General features: G+C 38.8%; 2 protein-coding genes and 1 long non-coding RNA gene across 5 annotated transcripts; all 3 read right to left on the reverse strand.

Annotated features, from left to right (window-relative positions):
• Nucleotides 1-5,465: 5,465 nt before the first annotated feature.
• Nucleotides 5,466-17,309, reverse strand: LOC128859275 (mitochondrial 2-oxodicarboxylate carrier). The gene is made up of 3 exons (XM_054096137.1): nucleotides 16,708-17,309; nucleotides 6,378-6,560; nucleotides 5,466-6,219 (listed from the first exon to the last, which is right to left on the reverse strand). Exons 1-3 carry the CDS (start codon nucleotides 16,945-16,947, stop codon nucleotides 5,650-5,652), a joined length of 993 nt encoding a protein of 330 aa, XP_053952112.1. The 5' UTR covers nucleotides 16,948-17,309; the 3' UTR covers nucleotides 5,466-5,649.
• A 384-nt stretch (nucleotides 17,310-17,693) lies between these two features.
• On the reverse strand, nucleotides 17,694-18,546 carry LOC128856764 (uncharacterized). The gene is made up of 3 exons (XR_008453866.1): nucleotides 18,347-18,546; nucleotides 18,035-18,270; nucleotides 17,694-17,939 (listed from the first exon to the last, which is right to left on the reverse strand). It is a non-coding gene; the product is annotated as an uncharacterized LOC128856764 (long non-coding RNA).
• Nucleotides 18,547-22,024: 3,478 nt separating this feature from the next.
• On the reverse strand, nucleotides 22,025-25,837 carry LOC128859276 (eukaryotic translation initiation factor 3 subunit C). 3 transcript variants are annotated; one of them, XM_054096138.1, is made up of 4 exons: nucleotides 25,729-25,837; nucleotides 25,281-25,404; nucleotides 23,270-25,221; nucleotides 22,025-23,211 (listed from the first exon to the last, which is right to left on the reverse strand). In XM_054096138.1, exons 2-4 carry the CDS (start codon nucleotides 25,371-25,373, stop codon nucleotides 22,488-22,490), a joined length of 2,769 nt encoding a protein of 922 aa, XP_053952113.1. In that variant the 5' UTR covers nucleotides 25,374-25,404; nucleotides 25,729-25,837; the 3' UTR covers nucleotides 22,025-22,487. The 3 variants fall into 3 exon arrangements, with proteins under 3 accessions (XP_053952113.1, XP_053952114.1, XP_053952116.1); XM_054096139.1 differs by having other exon boundaries at nucleotides 25,281-25,401; nucleotides 25,729-25,831; XM_054096141.1 differs by lacking the exon at nucleotides 25,729-25,837 and adding an exon at nucleotides 25,628-25,709 and having other exon boundaries at nucleotides 25,281-25,401.
• Between the last annotated feature and the right edge of the window lie 80 nt (nucleotides 25,838-25,917).

The following is a 25,917-nucleotide window of genomic DNA, read 5'->3' on the forward strand; positions in this document are numbered from 1 at the left end:
GCATTAGAAGACATAAATTGTGTAAAAAAGTCAACGTGTGGATAATTATCATAAAAGTTAACATTTACGATGTATTTAATCGTTGTATTTACAATAAATAATAAATATTTTCGAAAAGTTACGATTTATTATGTTTCGGCTAAACTAGGAAACTTTCTGCTTCCTGTCGTTTTTTGATGTGAACTTTCCCATGCTAATAGCAGTAAATAGTGGCTGGTTTAGTCAGCTGCGCTTGCGCTTGGCACTTAAGTCGAAAGTTCTGCGTTCAACTCCATTTTTTATTTGTGTTTTTTATAATAAGGATTACTGAAAGAAAAAAGATGCTTGTAAACAAGACCCAACCACTTTGTAAGCTCAACGGCTGATTCTGTTATATTTATTGAGACTCGAGGGGCGGTACTACGGTATGCGCAGCCTGCTTTATTCTCGCAACCATGCAGTTATTGTGGAGTCTGCGTTTAAATTCTTGAAGTTTTCAATGAAAAGTGGGGTCGTCGCTATTAAAGACAGCTGTTCACTGTTTTCTTATTTTTTCTTACTAACTTTTCATTTTTCTCTATTAAATCTTCAGTATTTTTTATTCCTCTTCCCTCACACACATCAGGGAAGCTTTTTCCCCCACTTCAATCTGTGTCAGCTTGTATTCTATTAGGAATTCTTGAATATAAATAATACTAGAAGAAAAATAAGCTGAAAATAATATTCTAACCTTCTCTTGTCCCATAGAATTGTGCGCATATCTTCTGTTCACTTCTTATTGCACTTATAGCCTATACAAACGACGGCGTTAATCGGGATTAACGGCGCAGTTAATTCTGCTTAAAACTGTACTGTGGCTGACGGTTGTTACGCGGATTAGGGAATAGTTTTGTCAATAGAAGATGTATCGCAGGCAACAAATACGGTTATTAGCTGCCCTGATCAAGGAAGATAGAATACCAAATTGCGCCTTCCGAATTCGCTGTGTCGTCAAAGCCCATTTATAAACAAACTAAAGGAAGGGGAATCACTTGTTTGTAAAGAGAAAGAGTAGGCGAAATCAATAGAAACAACCAAGCACAAGATATTATACGCACACACACGCTTTTTTGCAACGGAGTCTTCCGCATAAAAACGCAAAAAACTGCATTTGGAGACATTTTATTAATTTGTGCTTTCACATTTTAACACGTGGCACTTCGATTGTATTAGTTTGTTCAGTTTAAATCTCACAAATCACAAATATCAAGTCATTCACTGAATTTCCACAAACATGTAATTTCTCCTTTTTTGTTTCTTTTGTTTTGGCAAGGGACCGGACGTCAGAATTATCAAAATCGTGAAAACTAAGGTAAATGTTTTGGGAAAACGCAACCGAAGAAATAAATATTTATTTAAAAAAATATCTTAAATTGCAATTTCTCAAACTACCTCGAAGTATCAAAACATTTAACGTAACTTTGAACGTGTTAGTAGTGCAACCTAACATTGCATCCAGTCTTCATTATTTTTCATTCACAATAGGTATAACGGTCATTTTTCGGCATTGTTGCCTTCGAAAATTCGCTTAATCCAGTTAAATTGTGAGAATTAAGTTTAGTTGTAGTCCGTATTAGTTTTACTTATTTCCTGAGCTAATTCCGAAGTAAGTCGTTAATCCCGATTAACGCCAAGGTCTGTCTAGGCTATTGCCCTCCAACTTTTTTAACTTTCATAAGCACATCACAAATTTTATTTCATTCTTCCCCCAATTCGACAATTTTTCAATGAAAACCTTGAATTTTGCTTTTTCTTCCCTTAAAATTCACTGCACTTTAAAAACCCCCTTCTTCTCCATTAATTGCAGATCATTAAGCGCCTTAAAGTTCAAAGTTATGGTGCCCTCAGCTGCTTAGCCTATCATGTCAGCATACTATATGTTGCGATGTATTTCTCTTGGGTATGATATAACGGTACCGGCCACAAGAATCATTAAATGGATTTCAAATGAATTGCAAATGAAAGCAAAAAGCTATAAAATCAACGAAAAAAGAAAACATGCAACTGATAGCAATAAAAAATTATAATTTTTCGATCGCGCTAATATGCCCCATTTCAAAGTGGCTTAACAGCATTTTAAGCTATAAAGATTTGATAATACAATTGCATGCGGTTGCGACTACAAACATGTATGTATGTATGTATATGTGTAGGAATTTCTATTATTTCATTTTGCTCTTTGTGTCTATCAAGTGGCCCGACCAGCCTGCAAACTCCGCGCAAGTCGACCAGCTTGACTCGTGTCCTTGAGCGTCAACGTCGGCTCACCGTTGGCTGCAATGGCAGACTAGAAGCAATCACTTCAGCAATTTTCAATTCGTTCACTTTCGAATTTAGCATAAAATACTGGTTTGTTGTGTATCAAATTGAAAAAGCGCTTGTTAGCACTTAGGACAGATGTCATATCTGCTAATAAGTGGATTTTTAAAATGTCTGTAGTTTTTGGCCCGAAGGCCAGCTAAGAAATATGATTGACCCTAATATCTTTGGTTGCGCTAGTCGTAAACTAACCTTTGAACAAGAGTTTCACGGCCTTAAAATAACAGTAAAAAAAATACTTTCAAAAATCTAAGCTTATCTGAAGCAGGCAGTTCAAAAGGCATATTGGTGCAGTTTACGCCTTATTTGAATGAAATTCGGTGCACTTATGAAAGAAATATCGCATGCGCAATCATTTTCTGTGTATATTTTCTTTTGCAACACGTTTCTAACCAGTGAATCGACTGTAACTTTTTCTCTAGCCAAAGTCTCTTTTTATTCTGACACCTTGCATTTATTCATTTCGCACTAGACTCGTCCGGATATTTTCTATTACATGTAGACTTCGTCGGCGTGAAAAGTATTCGCTTATAGCTTTGTCAGATCGGAGAAACCATTATAAGCCCCATTTCATACGAAAGAGGTAGCTGAAGATGATGAAAGGCTGCGACTAATAAACTAATGCAAGCTGTCAAGCAAGTCTCAGCCATTATTTGCAATGGAGCAATGTACATAGCATCAAAGAGGAGCACAGCCGAGAAAAGGAAGGGCTGTGGGACTTTGCCAAAGTCTTTGCAATCTCAAAGTATTCAGACAATTTATAAATTTTCCTAATAACAAAGATCGAAACCGTACTGGCAGCCCCATGGGCCATCGTAGTCATCTGAAGAAGTTCGAGATATAATCAAACGACACTTGTCGGTTCTAAGGCTCGTCTCCAGAGCCACCAAAGCACCTCCTACTCGAATGGGGTACGTCTAAGAAAGAAGAATGAAACATCTCGTTTTGGTAAAGATAAAAGAAATGTGCATACATTTTATTCAGCAGAATACGATCTTAGATTTTATAAGAGAATTGTGTCTGTCAGTAAAGTTCTCTCTGCGCAAGTGGGCGTATTATAACCGTCCTAATGTATGATATATCGCCGATAAGACAGCTCTTGGATTTCTCAAACTAAAAGTTCAGCGAAAAAATTCGTGCACGCCACAAAGCGTGGAGCGATTGGCTGAGATAGTTTTATGTCTCCTAGGTGAGTTTGGGTATTAGCTGGGAATGGATGCAAGGAGTGCCACTCTAAATAGACTCACTTAGCCGTACATCCTTTGCTGAGCATTTGGACAACTTAGAGTTTTACGCCGTGTTCGAATGGGTGATAGTTTTTTATGAGGAGCTTTTTCATGATAGAAATATACTCGGATCACTATTGGAAAACACCTTTTTCTAGTACGCATATATCCATTCAGCAGCTCATTCGTATATATAATATATATAGGCGCTTAAACCCTTTATCGGGAGTTGGCTGAGCTCCTCCTTTTATTTGCGATGTGTTTCTTGATGTTGTTCCACAGATGGAGGTACCTACAGTTTTAAACGCAAACGCTAAAAAAATAATTCTTTATGTCACTTAATCTTCAATGGTAGTAACGTACCGACCCTTTTAGCTACGGTGGCCGCCAGATACTTGTTAATTTGTGGCTGAGTTTAGACAAATTGTCAATTATGTAAAATGGTAAGCTCTCTTTATCATAGAAGCTTGTCGTGTCTGCATTAAACAGTTCTACTTACGCCAAAGTGGCAAACTAGAGCCTTTATTGGGTTCTTGCCTGTTATTGTTAGATATAAAGCTCAAGAAGTGATTGACTGTGACATCGTGACTGTCACCTCATCGGACGTATTTCAGCTAACTCGAAGCTAGATCGGAAGGATCGTCAAATATAATATTTTCAAGTTATCTAATGCAAGTTATCTTCTACTTACGCCAAAGTGGCAAACTAGAGCCTTTATTGGGTTCTTGCCTGTTATTGTTAGATATAAAGCTCAAGAAGTGATTGACTGTGACATCGTGACTGTCACCTCATCGGACGTATTTCAGCTAACTCGAAGCTAGATCGGAAGGATCGTCAAATATAATATTTTCAAGTTATCTAATGCAGCTAAGGGGTAAGGTCCGGTGCAAAAGACAGGGCTAGTTTACTGGGGCGGCAGCCCTTGGTCGGAAAAAACTCGAGTCATTCCGGTGACGTAGAACCAGCTTAGTCTACTGTAAGCTCTGGAGTGGTGCAGTACTTTAACCAAATCTCTAACAGAGCTTCAGGCGTTCGCCAAAGAATATTTTAAAAATATTCAATAAACTTCACTTAGCTTTACAGGTACCTCTTATCAACCCTCCGAGCTCTCTACGTCAACAAGGAATATTTGCAACTCGCCGAGAAAGAGACATCGCTGATACGGACCTGCACATTTTAACTGACGAATCCAGCACTAACCCCGGAAGGCTGATGTCGAAACTATCCACATCCTGCAGTCAAAGTATACATTTTCTTAATAGCTACATTCGTTCTGGAAATCTGTATCAATTGACGCCAGTTAGGCGGGGTGTTGCATAAATCAAAATTAAGCGATTTTTCAACAAAATTATGAACTATATAATAACAAATATTTGGAATTTTTACACAATATTAAATGTCCCAGCGTATCCGTAATTGCATACATCTGCTCTAACCTAAGTGTAGTGCATATGAAAATTGCTCATGCTGCGCAAACCTCTGAGCAGCCAGCAGCAGAATTTCAATTCGTTTGCGTCTTAGTGCAACAACAACGTCAACATCACATATAGTTAAGTGTACGGTAACCTATCCGTCACCGAAGTCTCCGACGTGTCTAAAGAGTGACCAAATAAGCAAGCGGCCAACCGAAATAACGAGCCATGGATCCGCCCATTTGCCGCTGTGGCCATTTAAACCTGTTTCGATTTTTAATAACAGGGGACAGGGTTTTCAAAAAAGAAAAAATTGATTTATTAAAAGGCAACAACGTCATTGGAAAAAAACGAAATCGCAGCAATTTGTTAATTATACACAGCTTTGCTCCAAATTCGACGCTACAATACTTATACGAGTAGCAACCACAAAAGTCATAAAAAGTTAGCAGGAAAAATTAAAATTGGCAAATTAAGTTCATCCATAAAATTTACCAAAAATAAAAACATTACTTTTTATTACATTTCTTAGGTTTGTATGTATGTATGGCATAAAAATAAAAATTAAACATTTTATCGAATAATTAATATAAAAATCACATTTGTATGTATGTGTGTATTATTTGTGGGCAGTAATTACAAATGTTTTCACAAATACTTATTGAGTCTACTCATTACAAGTTGGCCTGTAGAAATTCGTAAGCATACTCGAAGACCAAAAGCATGATGGCACCACCGGGACCCAAGCGCATCACCTTCGGCACGAGTCCCTTGTAGAGCGCACGGAAGCCCTCCTCTCTGTACACAATGCCAATAGAACGGAAAGTGCCCTTGTACTTGATGCCGCCCGCTTGTGGCTGGGGACCCTGTATGCGCGATTTCGCCACATCGAATGGTATGTTTACGAAGCAAGCCAGCGTGCCGGATGTGAAGCCGATCAGCACTTTGCGGAAGAATTCGTGCGTGCTATCCTCGAAGGCGGGCACATAATTCCTGACGCTGTGGTAGAAGCCGAAATAGACCATGTTGAAGACACCGTTGCGGCCCATTGTCGCGGTAACGCCTTTGTTGAGGCCACGAAAGCCTAGACCATCCGTTTGTACGATGCGACGCGCCACCGTCCAAGTACTGGCAGCCTCCTTCATTTTCGTGCGATCGGCTTGTTGAGCCACTTTAACCACCTCGAAGGGATTGACGGCAATAGCTTCAATAAGACCGGCTGTAAGACCAGCAAGCGAGAATGTCTGGTGGAGAGACATGGAGAGGTGATGAAAATAAGGCACAAAATTTGATATAATTTTTAAATAAAACTAAACAAGAAAGTGACGATGTTCATGGAGCTCATTTTATTACTCTTGATTATTTTTTGTTTAATTTTTTAGTTATGTGAAAATACACTCACCAGTGGTGTAGGCGCTGGCGCTCCAAAGAGGAATAGCGGCTTCGTTTGTTCGAAACAGACAAATTTAATGGCGCGCTTCGGTGTCTCGGCTATAACAGGCGGCAGTATACCCTTCCAGAAAGAGAAAAGACCTTCTTGACGGTACATTTTGGCAAAGCAGTCGAAAACGCCATTGTAGTGGGTCTACAAAGAGAATAGAAAACGAGAGCTATATTAAATAAAATAAATACTTGTATTTCACGATAAATGAAGTACTGTTAGCGTCAAAAGAAAGCGTACATCCCAATTGACAAGTTCTGATCATTTATTCTTGTTTTATTTCTTTTTTACAAAAATATAGTTTATAAAGGGTCTTTCACAAGACGCGTCTACATTTTGCTTTAAAATAAAACATGTACACATTTAGGTTCCCTCAGGTCTCACTATTTTTGTTCAAAATACAACTCTTAACATTTTAAGTTGAAAAAGTATATGACTTAAATGTCCATCAAGAGCGGATTACGGATAAAATCCGTCAAACCGTCGATTCATGAATGCCTAATTGTTGATAACGTCGAGATATCCATGTTGAAGGTTGTTTAGCAACTATTTACGCTACAGCAGAAATATTCTTAACAGAACGTCCACTTTTTGAATTGTCGACTCCTTCGGACGATTATCTAAAAAAAAAAATCACGTATTTTGCGATATGCAAAGTTTCAAACTTTGTACAAAATTTGTAAAAATTTGTAAAAATTTGGCGCCTTTACTTTAAACATTTTAGTCACAATTTTTAGATAAATTCAGATGAAACTGCATAACCATGGCATGGGCCATTAAATTTTGATATAACGAAGTGCAAGTTTCAAGTGGTTCAGAATTCTCGTTGATTTTCGAAAATATTTTCGCTGAGGAATTGCGCAGTTTCTGCCACATAAAAAAATATCGCGTGTTATTACTATTTTGTTGTTGCTAATTTCATTCAATTTGAAGACAAAGTAAACAACTGCATTAGTTCGTATCCATATATTTATCACAAACCAGGCCTCTGACTTTTCCATAATTTTTTTTAATACCCAATTTTTTTATTATTATGTGACGTTTACACCAACGTTGTAATTATGTGACATTTATTCAATTAGAAGGCAAAGTAAAGAGTTGAATATATGTATTAGCTTACGTCCCTCCTCCCCTTTCCCTATATTTTAATTTTATACACGATCGATATTATTATTTCATAATATTAAGTGATGTTCACACCGTCTTATTCTTATTATATGAATCGAGGAAAACGTAAACAACTGAATTAGTTAGCACGCAATCACACATCCAACTGGAAATAAATCACTTTCAAATGTATTTAGTTGGGCTACCCTCATTTCGCTTGTATCGCAACAATCAAGAACGCACAGCAAACCATCGACATGGGCCAATCCTCTTTAGAAATGTAAATAAAGGCATACATATATACATATATAGTTGAAAATAGAAAAAAATTTGTTTTGCATATGGACGAGTGTGCATCGGAAGTATCACCACTTTCGATTGAAAAATATTTTTAGACCAGTGAGAAGACATACACTATAAATACACACACACATACATACTATATGGGATATTCATTAAGCGAAATTTATTGCGATGAATAATGGCGACGAAGCATTAATTAATGAATAAAAACCAAGTGCATGATTTCAAAAAGTAAATAAAAAAACACTTTTTGAAAATATTTCCAAAAACGAAAAAAAGACGTATGGCTATGTGACGATTACCTCCTACAATTTCACCACTCTACGGCAGTATTATAGGCAGAACAGTAGCATATATGACAAATTTCTTCTCGGTAAAAAAATTGAGCTCAAAAATTAAATTTGGAATGGTCCCGAACTTCGAAATACTGGCGTGCTTGGCTCCAAGACTGTGATGCCGGCCATACTAATATTTTACGCCAGCAAGAATGTTCCGCCTCAGAACTTTGTCTCTGGTTGTCCTCAAGGACTTTCTAGGCAAATTTGAGAAGAAATAGACAGAGAAGAGAAGAGAAGAGAAAAGATCTCAAACACTTCTGGTAAGGTTAAGACCAGACATGCGACTTGACTAGTCAGAGATTGGTCACTGCAGAGTAAGCTCATAGACACATTTTGATTTATGAGAGCTCTGCTTACGGAGAAAAATTAAAACAACAGAACAGATTTTGAGTTCCTATAAACCTCTTACTAACTCCGCTCTTTAGGTCTAAGGATCGGCTTACCTGCAAACACACTACAAAAAAGGAAAATTCTTGCCAATAATGAGTCAAAATCTTCAACTACGTAACGTTGAGTCACAATATATCCACATTGACCACCATGACTAAGACCAGACTAGACTCAACCACTAATGTCAAACTAATCCAATCTAATACATAGAACACATCGCATGCCTGCCTCAAACCTGATCGTACATTTAATATCGACAATTTGCCGACAAATTACTTGCCGTCTTCGTTGAGCACATTCGTAATTAGCCAAAACACAAAAGCACAGAGAAAGAGGAAATTTTCAGAGCGGCATGTAATGGCATTTGTTAATGAATGGGATAATCTCTAAGATGTCATGCGTTTATTTATACGCGATTTTTCATGCCCCAGTGACACGAAGAGTAAATAGCGTTTAACCCGTCACTTACGTGAGTGAAAATACAGCCATGAATAATAAAGATATAATAACGATAATAAATATATTATTGTGCATATGTATGTGTACTTATTTGATCCTGCTGGCACTTCATGTGGCGATCCGTTTACAATTAGGAGAATCCCGAAAGTCAGACTGAGACTCCCTTCTAAAGCAGCAGGATTCACAGAGGTGGCGGTTCAGCCCCGCTTGCAGAATCCAGGAAATCAGACGGGATTACCACGTCAAAGCGCAAACGTGCAAAGTCGCGAGATCTTTTTGGCCATGACTAGATCGAGCGAACTTCTAAGGCTAACAAAGCCACAACTCTCGAATTTGTTGGGTATCCTTACTGGGCACAGTTCGTTGGGTGTCCATGCGGTGAGACTTGGTATTGTTTCAAGTCCTTTCTTTAGAAGCTGTCTGGGGGATGAGGTGGAATCATCTCAGCACCTTCTCCTCAATTGTCCTGCTTTCATCGGGCTAAGATTCAGACATGTTGTTGTTGTAGCAGCATAAACATTCCCCATATTTACTTACGCGGAGTGCTGCTGGAGTGACAGTCCTTGGCCGGATATAAATCCGGGTCGTTTCGGTAACGTAGAACCGACTGTCGTGGAAACGTAAGATTCAGACATCTTGGCTGCCGCTTTATGCGGATATAAGAGGCTTAAATATCACACACCTGGCGAATTTCAGCTTGAAGTGGTTAACGCACTTGTAATTGGTCACCGATTGTCCATCATCTTCGTCTAATCCAAACGTTCCTCTTCCTTTTTCCCGCTTCGGTTCTTCTCCCTCTTTTTTGACCGATTTTTTAATAGATTTTTGAGTTTTTGCATATTTTGTTCCGTAGTTTTGAGTCAAAATTTCAAGCAAATCAGAGGAAAACTGAAGGAGTTGTAGAAGTTTGACTGTAAGAATTTAACAAGGACAACTTGGTACTAGTCAGGCCTTAGGCTCATTTGGCCGATATTTTTATTGTCAAATGAGAAGAAACGTCAAATTCAAGAGCATCGTTCCAACAGCAATTGGCAAGTTTTGGTAAGTAAAAGTAAATAAATTAATATATAAGTACATATATGTATGTTTGTATATTGGCACAAAAATATAAAGAGAAGATCTAATTACACTCTTTGCGAAGACATTCAGCTTAAAAATGCCATATCTTCGGAGTATAACTCAAGCACTTCACTTGTAAACGAACTATGAGTTTTCGCTCAATTTTAAATAGGTGTGAAAAAATGTTGCTGTCACTGTTGCGCGGTGTTTTCGTGGCGTGAACTGAGTACTACAATATTTTGCCATGGGATACATATGGAATCTCATGCATATTTCACGGTAATGCAATTTGTATGGATTTTTACTGTCATTTCACATGAAACGAGAACTTAGTACTATGCTTATTTTGGTATTTACAATAAAAAAAAGACAATCATTTTTTATCAACAAAAAGTTAATATTTTTGAAGCGAGAACCTCCATTCGCGCTTGTCGTCTCCTAATCATTTAATTTCGTATTCTAATGCATTATTAATCCATTATTTTTACTTACATTCATACATACATACAAAGCTTAGTAGAAAAGTGAGAGAAGAGACCAAATTCGAGCAAAATCCCAAGTATTTTTTGTTTTGTTTATTAAATCGCACGCGTGTCGAATTCTAAGTGGTCTGGCTGGAGGTTCGCAGCGAAAAAGGGGAGCGACTGAGGCAGCAAATTGTCGAAATCATGCTTAGCGTTACAAAAGCATTCACATGCAATTGTACATACGTACATATGTTTGTGTGAATATTTTTTTCAATATATTTTTAGCATTTTTATTGAAGCATTTTGACTATTGCGCCTTGTTTGCGTCACGTTGGCTCGTTGAAGCTTCTGATGGCAACATGCGAATACTCGTTGAACTGATAACGAGATAATAAATGCATATCTGTATGTAAATATTTTTTAATAAGCGCTCAACAAGTATTTTGAATGGAATCAACACGAGAGTGGCTGGCTAACTGAGCTGATTAAAAGGTTTTTGGAGTGGAATTTGCTAGATCAAAGAGCGAAAAAAGCGTTGTTCCGCTGGCAAATGTATAAATAAATAAAGCTACATACCCACATACGTAAATGTATCATACACATATTTCAACAGCAGTCCCTTTTACTTTTACCTATTGTTCGATTATACATACACACATGTGTACATATCTCCCTGCATCTCCACTGATTTCTTATTGGTTACACCAAAATCGCTTAAACTTACAAAAAGGCTGTTTAATTGTTGGCTTTTATAAATATTTTTTTTAAATAATAATTAATAACTTCAAGCTTTTGACCTTGACATGCCCTTTGGCGAAAATGTATGCATTGGCTGATAAAAGCAAAACAAAAATGGAAAGTAGTCCGCTACCAGCACACACACATACCCACTGACAGGGCAATTGCTTTAACCAGCGTAAAGTTCAAATAATTGAATAAAATTATTAGAAAATGCATTTTGAAAGGCGAAAACGTTTACAATTAATAGGGAACCTCTCCTCCGTCTTGAGCAGTCGATTGTTAATGAAGAAAAATATTTACAAATTTTCATGATCTACACAAATATGTAATAGGCAAATAATTTACAACAAATATAGGTTGAATTTAATTTCATTTAAATTTATTTATTATCCGACCCAAAGCTTAGTAGGAAAATCTTGACTGGTTGCTTACTCTGTAACTGGAATTTTATAGAACTGAACAAAGCAAAGTGAATATGTTACATGAAAAATTTCGATATCTCTATTCGAACTAAGGTTATTTTATAAAAAAAATTTTATTTTTTTATAAAAATTGTTTTATTATTAACATTTAATTTTTCTTTTTATAAAAAAATTTTTATAAAAATAAAAATAAAATATGTATATAAAATACAAAATGAAAATATTTTTTTAAAAAATAAAAATAAAATATAAAAATATATTTATAAAAAATAAATTAAAATAAAATAATAAATAATAAAATAAATAAAAAATAAAATTTTTATTTTAATTTATATTTTATTTTTTAATTGCAGGTTAATTTTTTAAGGAGACACAAGCGTATAAATTTTTTTAAACAAAAAATATTAAAAAAAAAATTTTTAAATGTATAAAAATATTGTAAATAAAAAAGGCATACTTTTGAGTTAGAAAAGACTCATCTCCATATTAAGACTAAATATTTGAAAAATATAAGTCTAACAATTTGATCTCCATTTTTCTTCTAATAATCGAAAACTTGTATCTATACTAATATTATAAAGAGGAAAACTTTGTTTGTTTGTAATGAATAGGCTGAAAAACTACTGGACCGATTTTAAAAATTCTTTCACCATTCGAAAGCTACATCATCCACGAGTAACATGGATTATATTTTATTTTGGAAATAGGGCTCGAGATATAGGTCAAAACGTGGACCCGGGTAACCTTCGGATGTGTATGTACAATATGGGTATCAAATGGAAGCTGTTGGTGAATGCTTTAGTCCAGAGTATTTTTCATGCCGCTCCGTGTCTAGGGTCTCGAGATAGAGACCAAAACGTGGACCCTAGAATGTGTTTGTACAATATGGATATCAAATTGAAGCTGTTGGTGAATGCTTTAGTACAGAGTATTTTTCATGCTGCTCCGTGACTGGGGTCTCGAGATATAGGTCAAAACGTGGACCCGGGCAACCTTTGGTTGTGTATGTACAATATGGGTATCAAATGAAAGCTGTTGATAAGTGCTTTAATACGGGGTAATTTTCATACCTATTGATGACTAGGGTCTGGAAATATATGCCAAAACGTGGACCCGCCGTGTCTTTGCACCGAATTAAACCAAACTTACACACATTGTTAAGGAGGTATTGAAAATAGTTTCCGTAGAGTTTGGATACCTATTGGTAGATAGGGTCTCGAGATATAGGTCAAAACGTGGACCCGGGTAACCTTCGGATGTGTATGTACAATATGGGTATCAAATGGAAGCTGTTGGTGAATGCTTTAGTTCAGAGTATTTCCTTCCGCTCCGTGACTAGGGTCTCGAGATAGAGACCAAAACGTGGACCCTAGAATGTGTTTGTACAATATGGATATCAAATGAAAGCTGTGGATAAGTGCTTTAATACGGGTTAATTTTCATACTTATTGATGACTAGGGTCTCGAAATATATGCCAAAACGTGGACCCGCCGTGTCTTTGAACCGAATTAAACCAAACTTACACACATTGTTAAGTAGGTATTGAAGATGGTTTCCGTATAGTTTGAATACCTATTGGTAGATAGGGTCTCGAGATATAGGTCAAAACGTGGACCCGGGTAACCTTCGGACGTGTATGTACAATATGGGTATCAAATGGAAGCTGTTGGTGAATGCTTTAGTTCATAGTATTTCCATCCGCTCCGTGACTAGGGTCTCGAGATAGAGACCAAAACGTGGACCCTAGAATGTGTTTGTACAATATGGATATCAAATGAAAGCTGGTGATAAGTGCTTTAATACGGGGTAATTTTCATACCTATTGATGACTAGGGTCTCGAAATATATGCCAAAACGTGGACCCGCCGTGTCTTTGAACCGAATTAAACCAAACTTACACACATTGTTAAGTAGGTATTGAAGATGATTTCCGTATAGTTTGGATACCTATTGGTAGATAGGGTCTCGAGATATAGGTCAAAACGTGGACCCGGGTAACCTTCGGACGTGTATGTACAATATGGGTATCAAATGGAAGCTGTTGGTGAATGCCTTAGTACAGAGTATTTTTCATGCCGCTCCGTGTCTAGGGTCTCGAGATATAGGTCAAAACGTGGACCCGAGTAACCTTTGGTTGTGTATGTACAGTATGGGTATCAAATGAAAGCTGTTGATAAGTGCTTTAATACGGGTTAATTTTCATACCTATTGATGACTAGGGTCTCGAAATATATGCCAAAACGTGGACCCGCCGTGTCTTTGCACCGAATTAAACCAAACTTACGCACATTGTTAAGTAAGTATTGAAAATGGGTTTCGTAAAGTTTGGTTGTAATTCGGAGCACTGGCAACGGGTACAGCGTTCTTTTGAACCAGCCATAATGTCGCTTACTTTTTTAACGCTTGGGGCGGAACTGAACTGTCAAATTGACAGTGTGAGTTACAATGTGTCAATATTTCTTTCTGATTTGGATGCCATAAGGAAAAAACGTAAGTGCAACATGTAAAAATTGTTTGTGAATTTTTTTGGAGTGAATTTTGGAACAGTGAGTAACTTTTTACGAAATTTGATAATTTAATGTGAAATCCGAATGAAATTATGTGTTCGTGGAAAAAAAATTTTTTTTGGTTCTTTTTTTTTTGAAAAATATAAATGGATAATGGTTAAAAAAGCTCCAATGCTTAATAAAACATATAATTTGAAACGAAAAATTCATGGATGATCAGGAAAAAAGACGATTGTTTATTCACATGCGTTGATTTGAAATTTAAAAACAATCTTCTTTTTTCCTGATTTTCAATTTATATTTTATATTTACTCAAAAACAAATAGAAAAACAAAAAATATTGTTTATGCCAAAGCGCTTGAATAAAGAATAAAGAAATAAATAATATGAAAATCATATATTTTCTGTTCTAAACCATATCTATTCTATTTTAGTGTGCCCAGCGAAGGGGGCCGGGTTTGCTAGTAATAAATAAAGCGAAACGATCAATCAATTACAATTTTTACTCCAAAAAATCATATCAATATTAGTTTAAATGTATACTATTTATGTGTCCATAGCTGTAGGTACGTAGATATGTACATTAGATTAAATTATATTTGATTTGAGGTTTGCACTTCGACCTCATGGCCTTTTGTGCCCTCTACTCATCACAGTACGTCATCCAAACTCAGTTTCTTGCGTTACATACATAGGTATATAGTATATGTATATATGTACATACTTTTTAGGGAAAAATGTTTTAATATTTTCTTATAGGCAATTTGTCAAATTATTTTATAAAAAGTGTATTTATTTTTTTTATAAAAACTATTCTTAATGATTTTTTGGTTAAATTAAAATTAAAAATTTAACGATTTCTTTTATACAATTTTTTTACAAAACATTTTTATAAATTTTTTTAGGTAGATTTTTTGATGAAAAAATGGTTTTAATGATTTTTAAAAGTGGTGTATTTTATAAAAAGCTGCGCACTTTTTGGTAAGATTTTTTTTTATTTACGAAATATTTTTATAAATTCCTGTGTGCATATTTGTACATCCATAGCTTTTAAGGAAAACACATTTTTTGGTACTTTTTATAATTTATTTAATTATTTTATACAAATTTGTACATACATACATATGTATGTGTATATATTTTTTTGTTTTCTGTTTTTATGTATATAGATAAAATATGCCACCGATAAGAATTTTCAGCTTATACATTTGTACAATATTTCATTTTAATAACCTGAAAAACTGTTTAATTTGTTTTGATCGCAAATTGCCTCTAATTGTGTGTGGGATCGATAAGACATACATAACTTTTTTCCACTTTAAAAATGAACACAAATGATAAAAAGACACACCACTATACAGACATGCCAAAACAATTGAGATCGCGCTTCTCCCCCTTTAACTAGCAAACCGGCTCGTCTGAGTTTCGCCTTATCAACCAACAAATAAGACTAAGCGAATTGGCTGAAAGTGCCACGCGGTGGCGTCATAAAAGTTATATTACGTTTATACGTGCAAGCTTTCCGCCCACACATATACATACATATCTACATATTCTACATTGTTCCCATTGTTGTTGCTATTGACGATTAAGGACAATGTCAATGCTGACAACAATGATGGACAGCTAAGTAGGAAGATAAAAATGCAAAGAAAATCGAATGCTGGGTGGAGAGTAAAGGAAAAGGGGTGTAAAAGTGCACGTGGGAGGATATGGAGGCTATTCGATGTGGGTATTAAGGGTTTATTTATTTTTCTCTGAGGTGATTTATTTGTACATACATTCAAAGTTGTGACGGTGTTTTTCTATTAAATTTAGCTGCCAAAACCACTTTTCGTACAAATTGTCATAATTTCTATATTACTTTTGTAGACAAATTAATATTTTGAAATTCAACCACGACCACACCATTACATAAGACACCTTTCGGAGCACAAGCGTCAATATGATGATGGAAATATTTATCTTATCAGCAAAACTCTAGAAGTGAGCTTTTGCTTTAAATCTCTTAGAAAAGCCAACCAAATAAACAAATCACACCACTTAAATATCGTCTCCTTAGTATAACAATAGCCTATGTGCTCATAGGCTATTATTTTTTTATTGAATTTTTGGATTCTCCATCGTCGATTTTATATGTGGTCAAAATTTTGTCAAATTCTAGTTCCACAAAGTGAGTCAAAACGTCAGTCAAAAAATAATAAATATTTACAGACATAACGAGATTTGAGTGAGAGCTACTTTCGACAAAAAGTTTGAAATTCATTTTCTCAAAACATCAAAAAATTTATAGGCTATTTTAATACTAAGGGGACGATATGTATATATGTATGTATGTATTTAAATACAGTCATTAACTTTCATATGGACGTACATATAAATTCTAAACACACACACACAATCTTAAACTGCTTTACCTCCAAAACTGACTTTCTTACACAGACGATCTTCGCGCTCATTCTCTCTCCACACACTTGCTCTTTGGTATTTTACCCACCTCTCCGATCGCTTTTGTCGTATTCTGCAATTGCATGCGCGTCTTCACCACATCCAGTGGCTGCATAATGCAAACCTCCACAAAACCAGCCGATCCGCCAGCCATCACTTGCAAGGCGGCGCGTTTCAGCGCGGGAATCTCTTTCGGTGATGCTTGTTGGTGTTGTTGCACCAGCGCAGCGGTCGCTGGCGACACCGCATTCGTGCCTATTGTTGATTGCTGCGTGGGCGCGTTGGACATTTTGCCTTTGTATTAAATTTGTAAACCTTTAATTAAACCAAATATTTTTCTAGTTAACTTAATTTTTCTAGTCTTATGTTGCCTTCTCTTGCACTGTGAACCGCGTGCGCAATTTCCTATTTTCTTTTTAGATTTTCGCACTCAATTAAATATTCAGAGGTCTACACCGTATACTTGCTGACGCGTCGAGCTCAACCGTAGAACTGCCGGCGGGTGATAGCTATTTTGCTGGCTGCCGCTACGTTAAATGAACGTGAATTGACATCATTTGGTGAGCGCGTGCAAAGAAAGTACATACGGAGAATTCCAATATGCCAAGCATTTTAGGAGAATCTTCAACAATACACACATTCAAACGAGTGGCCAGAATTTACCGGCCGGCCTTGCGTCGCGCAGGGCAATATGAACCGCGCGCATTCAGCGGATGTTACAGAAATTACCGAGTACATATTTGTGTATTTACGATACGTAGTATCTATTTACTATAACGGGGGTTTTTTTATGTACTAAATTTTCAGCCTTCAAACTCACATTTAGTGTGTCTATATTTCGAGCGTGACTGCTTGCATCGTGACTTATCGGTCGCGCCAATTTTGTATAATTGTTTTCAGTAATCATAGACAAATGACTTTACATATCCAAAGTAATCAATAGGCATGTACTTTATTTGAAATAATTCTAACGACAAAAGTGCGCTCCCGAAAAATAATGAAAATGACGGCGACCACCCTAGTAAACTAAACAGCAATTATTTTACCCATTAAAACATGTTTTTTTGCTTATATTAATTTATTTCGGGGATCAAAATACTTAAAACTATTATTTTCCGTGGAACTGAATTTTTTAAACATTTTTCAAAAAATTTTGTTCCATAACTCTCATTTCACTTACAATCTCAAAACCCAAAATTTACGTAATTAATAGTTAAAAATGGTATAATAGTTTGCCTCGGCAGCTGATTTGCAGATACGTCCGTTGAAAATTCTGTGGATCTAAAGAATAACCCGTTACTTAATAAGTACATGCCTATTGGAGAATTTACAGAATTTGGCGCAGCTGCGCAGTACATAAATATTCTAATACTTACTTATTCGGATTTTTAGCTTTTGCTTCTGTTCCTCGTTATTCAATTTCTTAGACTCTTGGTTTTGGAGCTAAAGTAGACGCATGAAAAGAAGCGGCGAGGGTTTCTGCCTCAAATTAAATTACTGCACTCTTTAAAGTGTTTGTGTTTGGCAAAGAATGTGCACTTTTCGCTTGTAGTATAAAGAGAAAGCGATTGTCCACCCCACCGGAACACACAAATATTTACAAATATCAACACTTAATGGCAGAGTGCAAGAAGGCAAGAAGCAATTATTGTTACAGCAATAAAACAAAAACTAATCTGATAAGTTACCGATTCTCTCTGTAGATTTTACGTGTACACATACACACATATTTATATACGCACAAGAAGAACAGCTACGGACTTTACACTGTGGGTCTTCAGTCCGCTAGTACATACTGTGCCCAGCCATAGCCTGAATGATCTGAGGAAGATTCTCATTGTAACTGTTTGTAATATTCATGCGCGCAGATCTTTGCCGCTTGAAATAAAAATTTAAATTGAATTGAACAATAATATGAAATGGAACATCTTCCCCATACCCCTCCCTTTGTTCGCATTACAAACATCATTTCATTTACTGCTGACTTTTATTACTACCGGGTAGTGAGTGCTCCTGTCAGTTTAAGACTTTCTTTATTTTAACTACATTGTCCTCATCGACTTTATCTTCCTGGTAGATGTATATGCGACCATCAGCTGGTGTAGTCCAGTGGAAGTCTGAAGTGGTGCTATGTAACCGTTGAGACAACTGCCCCATGTTGTTGTTGTTGTTAACAGCATAGGTAGCCCTGCCAGTGTAGGCATATCATCGTTCGTCTTCGTCTAGCTCATCTAAGGGTAGGCCCAGGAAACATGCTGTTTCGACAGGTTGGGTCCAAAGGGAGAGGGGGGTTAGATGAGTCGGTTTGAGGGGGCATGTGAAGAGGTGGTTAGTGTCGTGCGGGGTACCTTCACATGCCGGACATGTGTTTGGTATGTCGGGGTCGATTCTGGATATGTAGGAGTTTAACCTGCTACAGTATCCAGAACGTAGTTGTGCCAGTGTTACACGGGTCTCACGGGGAAGCTGGAGCTCTTCATCTGCGATAGGTGGTGGTTGGACTCCGATTACGGCATTCACAGGACGGGAGTTCAAGAAGGTGGTAACGGTCTCCCGGTGAATGTCGTTTATAGACTGTCTAAATACTGTCCGGTCCAGTAGGTTACGGTCAGTCTTGTCCTGGATATCGCCAGCGTAGTCAAAGAGGTGTCTCCTGACGTGCCTGGGAGGCGGCTCGGGCTCAAGCAGGTGTCTGCAGGGATGAGACCTACGGTAACATCCGAGCAGGAACTGCTTGCTGAGCAATTTGTTGTGCTCCGCAACTGGGAGCATTTGTGCCTCGTTGTGAAGGTGTTGGATAGGTGACATCAGGAGGCACCCGGTCGCTGTCCGAATGGCGGTATTTTGACAGGTCTGTAGCTTAGTCCACTGCGAATCACTAGTTCCAGGCGACCAGACAGGCGCAGCATAGTTTAGAACCGGCCGGCCAATTGCCTTAAATGTCGAAAGCAACAGTTCTTTGTCTTTGCCCCAAGTGCTGCCGGCCAGCGATTTGAGGACCTTGTTGCGATTTTGGACTTTAGTGGTAATTGCGGTTGTATGCGCAGAGAAGGAGAGCAAGCTGTCAAAGGTTACACCCAAAATTTTGGGGCTATTCACAGTCGGAATTGGTGTGTCGTCGACTTTTACCTTAAGGGACAGCTTGACCTCCTTTGTCCAGGTGGTGAAAAGGGTCGCCGTGGACTTGGTGGGGGAAAGTTGGAGATTCCTCGCAGTGAAAAAGCGAGAAAGGTCGGTGAGGTAGTTGTTCACTTTGGAACACAGGCCATCGATGTCATTGCCCGACGCCATTATCGTGCAATCGTCAGCGTATGAGATCAGGGAAACTCCAGCTGGTGGTTGGGGGAGCTTCGAGATGTAGAAGTTAAAAAGCAAGGGTGAAAGGACACCACCCTGCGGTACGCCTTGCTTAATCTTCCTCTGCTTTGACATTTGATCTCGAAAAATCACTGACGAGTGCCGACCGCTCAGGTAGTTCGCGGACCACCTCTTCAGCCCTGGCGGGAGTGTCGACTGATAAATGTCATCTAGTAGCGTGGAATGGCTGACTGTATCGAAAGCCTTTTTCAAGTCCAACGCTACTAGGACAGTCCGCTCGCAGGGGCGGTTTTGGTTGAGCCCGCGATTTATCTGGGCGTTTATGGCGGTGAGTGCAGTGGTGGTGCTGTGCACTCGTCGGAAACCGTGCTGATGTGGGGCTGGGGCCAGTTGTTTCGTGTAGAGTGGGAGTAGGAGGGCTTCAAGTGTCTTCACTACTGGGGAAAGGAGAGTTATCGGCCGATAAGACTCCCCTTGTTTGGCGGGTTTCCCAGGTTTCAGTAGTGGGACCACTCTCCCTGCTTTCCACTTGTCAGGGATGATGAGAGTGGCCATGGACAGATTGAAAACTCTTGTGAGAAATCCTACTCCCAGGGGTCCCAGATGCTTCAGCATCAGCGCGTTTAAGCCGTCAGGGCCAATGGCTTTCGATGATTTCGAATTTTTGATGGCCCCCTGAACCTCATCACCGGAGAAAGTAAGTGGCGCACTGTTGTTCGTCAGTTTGTGCAGCCTTCTGGTAGCACGACGCTTGGTTCTGTCGCCCGGAGGATGCAATATAAAAAGCCGGCTAAAATAGCTCGCGCATCTCTTCGGGTCCGACGAAGTGCAACCGTTGAAGGTGATAGCCATCTTGTCGTTGTGCTTCGTCGGGTTTGACAGAGACCTAACGGTGGACCAGAGCTTACTCACCCCAGAGGTGAGGTTGCAGGTCTTCAGGTGCTCAACCCATTTAGTTCGCTTATGCTGGTTTACCAGTTGCCGGATCTCCAAATTGAGATCCCTTATGCGGGGATCCCCGGGATCGGCCTGGCGTAGGTGGTCACGCTCGTTTGCTAAACTGGCTGCTTCGGCTGGGAAATGAGGACGAATGTCCTTATAACTTCCAGCTGGAATGAAGCGAGCCGCAGCAGCTGTGAGCACCTTGCGGAATGCGCGTTCGCCTACGCGCACATCAGTGGGGATGGGAAGAGCGGCGAAGGTGTCCTCAGTGAATTCCGTGAAGCCGGCCCAATTAGCTTTTTTAAAGTTAAAATAGGACCGGTGATTCGCGGAAACGAAGTCAGCAGGTCTCTCGATCGAGACGATAATGGGCAAGTGGTCTGATGCAAGCGATATCATAGGTCGCCACGTTATGCTATTTATCAGACCAGCGCTAGCAATTGTTAGGTCAGGGAGCTGCTGCAATTGCCCACTACCCTGGTGGGGGCGTCGTCGTTCACTGTGCTGAATGTCGAGTCGTCTATCTGCTCTGCCAGTTGCTGTCCCCATCTTAAGAGGAGCTGGGTTCGGGTACTGGTAGTGCTCCACTGTATTCCTGTATTTCATTATTTTTCCTTTTGCTCTTTTTCAAATAAGACATGAAGGACTACAACTTAACTCAAGATATAAAGAGACATGCAGTTATCGTCACCATATGTGCAAATCACAGCGATTTAGATATCTCTAATTTTTTTAAGTGCGCTCGTTCATTCGTTCGTAAGATTCGCTGTGAATTGAAAGCATCAAAACTCCTTCTAAACCAAATGAAACACCCTGAAGCGCCTGACCGCCTAACTCTCCATAATTTAATCCCTTGGATTACTACGTATGGGACCTAGTGGAACGTGAAACCAGTGAGCATCCTCATAACACCATTCCTTCTCTGAGGACTGCAATTAATACTAAAGAATTTCTTGCTCGTAACTTGCTAAATTTTACTGTGGTGTTTTCGATAAACAAAGAAGGCCCTAAAACGAGCTAAAACGACTATTTAAAACAGAAGCCTCAGATTCTGCAAGCTTTTGTGGGGGTTTAATATCGCTTACTAAAAAAATTTTTTTATCAGATTTTTCCAATTTTTCAATGTCTTGTATATATTTCATGTTGTCGATTGCAACGTTATTTTCATTAGTATTTTTTTCTTTACATTTCAAGCAGTTACCTTAAAAACACAAATTCGGTATGTCATCAGGAAGAAAGAAACAATTTGATTTACTTAGAATGCACATCTGCATTGTGTAAAAACAGATATTTAAATAATAAAAATATACTATAGAAAATGTGTTTATGCACTCAAAATATTTTATGTGGCGCACTCCCGCCTCAATTGGCATACGTTGGTACGAACGCCTCGCCACGGGAGTGCGCCAATAGCAGCTTAAGCTAATGGTTTCTTTGTTGTTAATTTCTTCGCCTTTCACATTTGTTCTCATCATTTAAGTTTTTAGTAATAATTAATTTATTCCTTTGAGTTTCTCTTCCGCACTCTCTGCTTGATGTGTCACGGGTGTGCCGTAATTGCGCAACGGCTTACTCTTCCTCGATAATGTGCTGTTGCTGGTTTTGTTGGTCGTGGTGTTGCTGTTGTTGCTGATGTTGCTGCTTATGATGATGGTGCTGATTGCGTTGGTTGCGATTGCGCTGATTGCGATTGTCGCGACGTTGGCCGCCCCAATTGCCACCCTGGTTGTTCTGGTTGCGGTTGTAGCCGCGATCCCGATTGCCCATATTGCCTCGTTGGAAGAAATTACCCAGTTTCATATCGAAGACCTTCTCATTCACATCAACCAAATTGGTGACTTTATCAACGAATTGCATAGCGAGCGCTTGAAGGCGCGATGGCTCTGAACGGTGCATTACAACAGTTTCAGAGGGATCATCCAAACTGGCCATGAGCTCTTCATTAATAATCATTTTGCTGATGAGTGAATGCACCTTTTGTACAGGCAGTTCGTACATTTGAGCCAATGATGGAATACTCAGTGAGGTGTACACGTTGGAGTAGGTGAAGAGATAAGTGCGTAGCGACTCTTCCTTAATGAATTTCACCAACATTTCACGCACGCGATCAGCTTCGTAGAAAAGATCCCACACTTTGGTGTTCATTTTCTTGTTGACAATGAAGTTAGCACAAGCTTGCCAGTTGCCGCAACGCATGGCTTTGGCCGCAGCGACGACGTGCTCACGCATCGATTCAGGTGGGCCTACCAGTGATTGACGCTCGGAAGAACGTAATTGTTGATAGAACGTTTTGCTAGAAAAGTATATTCATTAGAAAAACTGTTGCAACTGATAAATTAAAAATTAAATACCTAATCATGCGACGACGCGCATCGAACTCATGCGCAGCAATGTAGGGAATTTCCAGAAGCATAGCCGATACCAAATAGACGCATTCGAGGAGCTCCAAATTGATGTGCATGTGGAATGGCATTTGGCGCTGCTTTTCGATCTTCTCCTGCTCGGCGGAGCGTTCATGTTGTCGCTGCGGCAGCAAACCTTGTGCCAACAATTCCTTAGGTTTGCCAGTTACCATCAAATCCACCAGACAGTGATGCGCGTCCTTGATGTTCTCCTGACGGAAAGCACATAGCCCCAAATTGGCCATCATGCGATTGTAGAGGATACGGGTTGAGGGATCGGCCGCATCGATGGTGTCTTGCAAATGCGACATGAGAACCAAATCACGTGCCTGGAACCAGTTGTCGTGCATGGCATGATGGTAGATGTGCGCCAGTATAGCGCGCGTACGTATACGATCAGTGTCGTCATTAGTGTAGATGAACTTACAGAGACGATCCATCACCTCAACTGAGGTGACAGTATTTGGTGGCAGCTCGCCGCGTTTCTTCTTGAGTACTTCCGGATCGAACTTGTAATACAAGTGTTCGATTTTGCGCAAATAGACACGGCAGCGCTCCTTATTGCTGCCAACATGTTCGAAGTACTCAAGCACAGATTCGATGATACGCGTAACGGTAACTTCGTCCTTCAAACGCGACACGTAATCATTCGTGTGGGGATCACACTCCTTTAGGAGCTTGGTGAACTCATCATCCAGACGTTCAACGGCGGCTAGTGAACAACCGCGTATGGCATACGGGGGGTTGGTAAACTCTTCGTTTTCTTCTTGCACCTCTTCACTCATACGGATGTCGTCATTAGCTAACAATATCTTCATCATATTTTGCATGACGTCAAGCAATTTGCTCCAATGCTCCAATTTCATAGGTTCAGAGATTTTCTGGTTGTAGTCGAAAATGGCCGAGATAATGCTGAAGTGTATTTTCACTGCAACAGGATTACCCAACTGATGTTGTTCGGCAATATCACGCAGTTCAAACAAAAGCTCGATTTGCATGCGACGATCCGTACGTTTTTTCCCGCGTGCCGCCATAATCTCGGACAATTTCTGCAACGTCAGGGGCACATCGATTTCGGCATCCTTATCGAACATCTTCGGCTTCTCAACAGTGTGTGGGAACACAGTTTCCCATTCACCTTCTTCATCGGCATCTTCTTCAACACGCTTGCGACGCGATTTGGCCTCTTTAGCGCGTTTCTCCTTCTTGCGATCATCACGATCCTCCTTTTCTTCTTTATCTACAGTAGTGCGCTTCAAAAAACGTTCACGCATGGTTTGATATTGGTTCTCATCATCCGACGATTCAGATTCCGACTCCGAATCAGTTCCCCAGTCAATGGAATCATCCGAATCATCATCCTGTTCAGCAGATTTAGACGGCACAGCCGCTTTAGCTGACTTTGGTTCAGATGGTTGCTTCAAGTCTCGAAAGACATCTTCTGAACCAATATCGTTCTTGTCCTGGTCGGAGTCGAAGGCTTCCTCCTCTTCGGCATCACTTTCTTGATCGGGTGCTTCACGGAAACGTGTCAAATCCTCCTCAAAATCTTTAATGTACTTGCGCACTTTCTGACGCAGTGTGCCCAACGACTTCGAATTGTTCTTTGACAAGTTCTTACGTCCATCACGATCTTCCCACACCTCGTTGATGAAGTCTTCCAACTCAGCAAGACAACGAATGTAGAAGCGTGGCGTTACACCCTTCTCCTCCTTGGTAATAACCGGTAATGCCTTTGTATAAGCACGTGTCAAGTCTTCAAAACTTGACAAAATGCTTGACATATCCTTAATTTTTTTGTGATTGCGAATGCTCTTAATAATAGCGGTTAAATTTTCATAGCGCTTCTCCTTAGTGGAGCGTACAATACGCTTCACTTCCTCTTCATCGTCACTAAATTGCTGAAAATTTATAGTCAAATAAAAACATTTTCTCTTTTTTTAAATTCATGTTTGCTCACAAAATTGGGCGCTTTGCTGTATGCTTGTACTGGAACCTCCTCATCACTGGATTCGGTCTCAGAATCGGAACCGGTCGCAAAAAAACGTGACATGTTTTGATTTTAGTAGTCCTCTGATAGCCTGCTTTTTACGAAAAACAAGAAATTCAGATTAATATTCATCCAATATGACCAACTTATAATAAGTAACCAAAAATAATCATTATTCTGTGCAGTGTCTTGCTATTTGAGGTTAGATTTTATTGAATGCAATTGCGAATGGCCAACATGGCGCTGTCATTCTGCCACACCACACACGAAATGTACAACCCATTATTCACGACACATTTTCCATATTAATTACTTAACTCAAGTTACAATTTTTATTATAATTGGATGACACAAACTCTCTTCTGTACAAAGAACGAAATTGAACACAATTTATTGCTAATAAATGAAGAAAACTTACAATTTAAACGGCGAAGTAGATTTTCACCGTAGATGAATATACCTAGAAGCTGTTTGAAAGACGTTGCCAACAGTGAATTGCGAACGTTTGGTGTGTAGACAAGGGTAAAAATGTATTTTATACATAATAATATGCTTCCACGCAAACACAATTTGGAAAACGAAGCTTAAGACAAATAAAACTATGTAT

The sequence above is a fragment of the Anastrepha ludens genome, chromosome 3 (assembly GCF_028408465.1).
Source record: "Anastrepha ludens isolate Willacy chromosome 3, idAnaLude1.1, whole genome shotgun sequence".
NCBI classification, from domain to species: Eukaryota; Metazoa; Arthropoda; class Insecta; order Diptera; family Tephritidae; genus Anastrepha; species Anastrepha ludens.

What these genes read in the sequence shown, in the direction of transcription:
- LOC128859276 (XM_054096138.1), bottom strand. Translation starts at nt 25,373, where the DNA reads ATGTCACGTTTTTTTGCGACCGGTTCCGATTCTGAGACCGAATCCAGT. An exon ending in ACAGCAAAGCGCCCAATTTT is followed by an intron (nt 25,222 to 25,280) that starts GTGAGCAAACAT and finishes ATAAATTTTCAG; the next exon opens with CAATTTAGTGACGATGAAGA. An exon ending in GCGCGTCGTCGCATGATTAG is followed by an intron (nt 23,212 to 23,269) that starts GTATTTAATTTT and finishes ATACTTTTCTAG; the next exon opens with CAAAACGTTCTATCAACAAT.
- LOC128859275 (XM_054096137.1), bottom strand. Translation starts at nt 16,947, where the DNA reads ATGTCCAACGCGCCCACGCAGCAATCAACAATAGGCACGAATGCGGTG. An exon ending in CGACAAAAGCGATCGGAGAG is followed by an intron (nt 6,561 to 16,707) that starts GTGGGTAAAATA and finishes TTCTCTTTGTAG; the next exon opens with ACCCACTACAATGGCGTTTT. An exon ending in CGCCAGCGCCTACACCACTG is followed by an intron (nt 6,220 to 6,377) that starts GTGAGTGTATTT and finishes TCTCTCCACCAG; the next exon opens with ACATTCTCGCTTGCTGGTCT.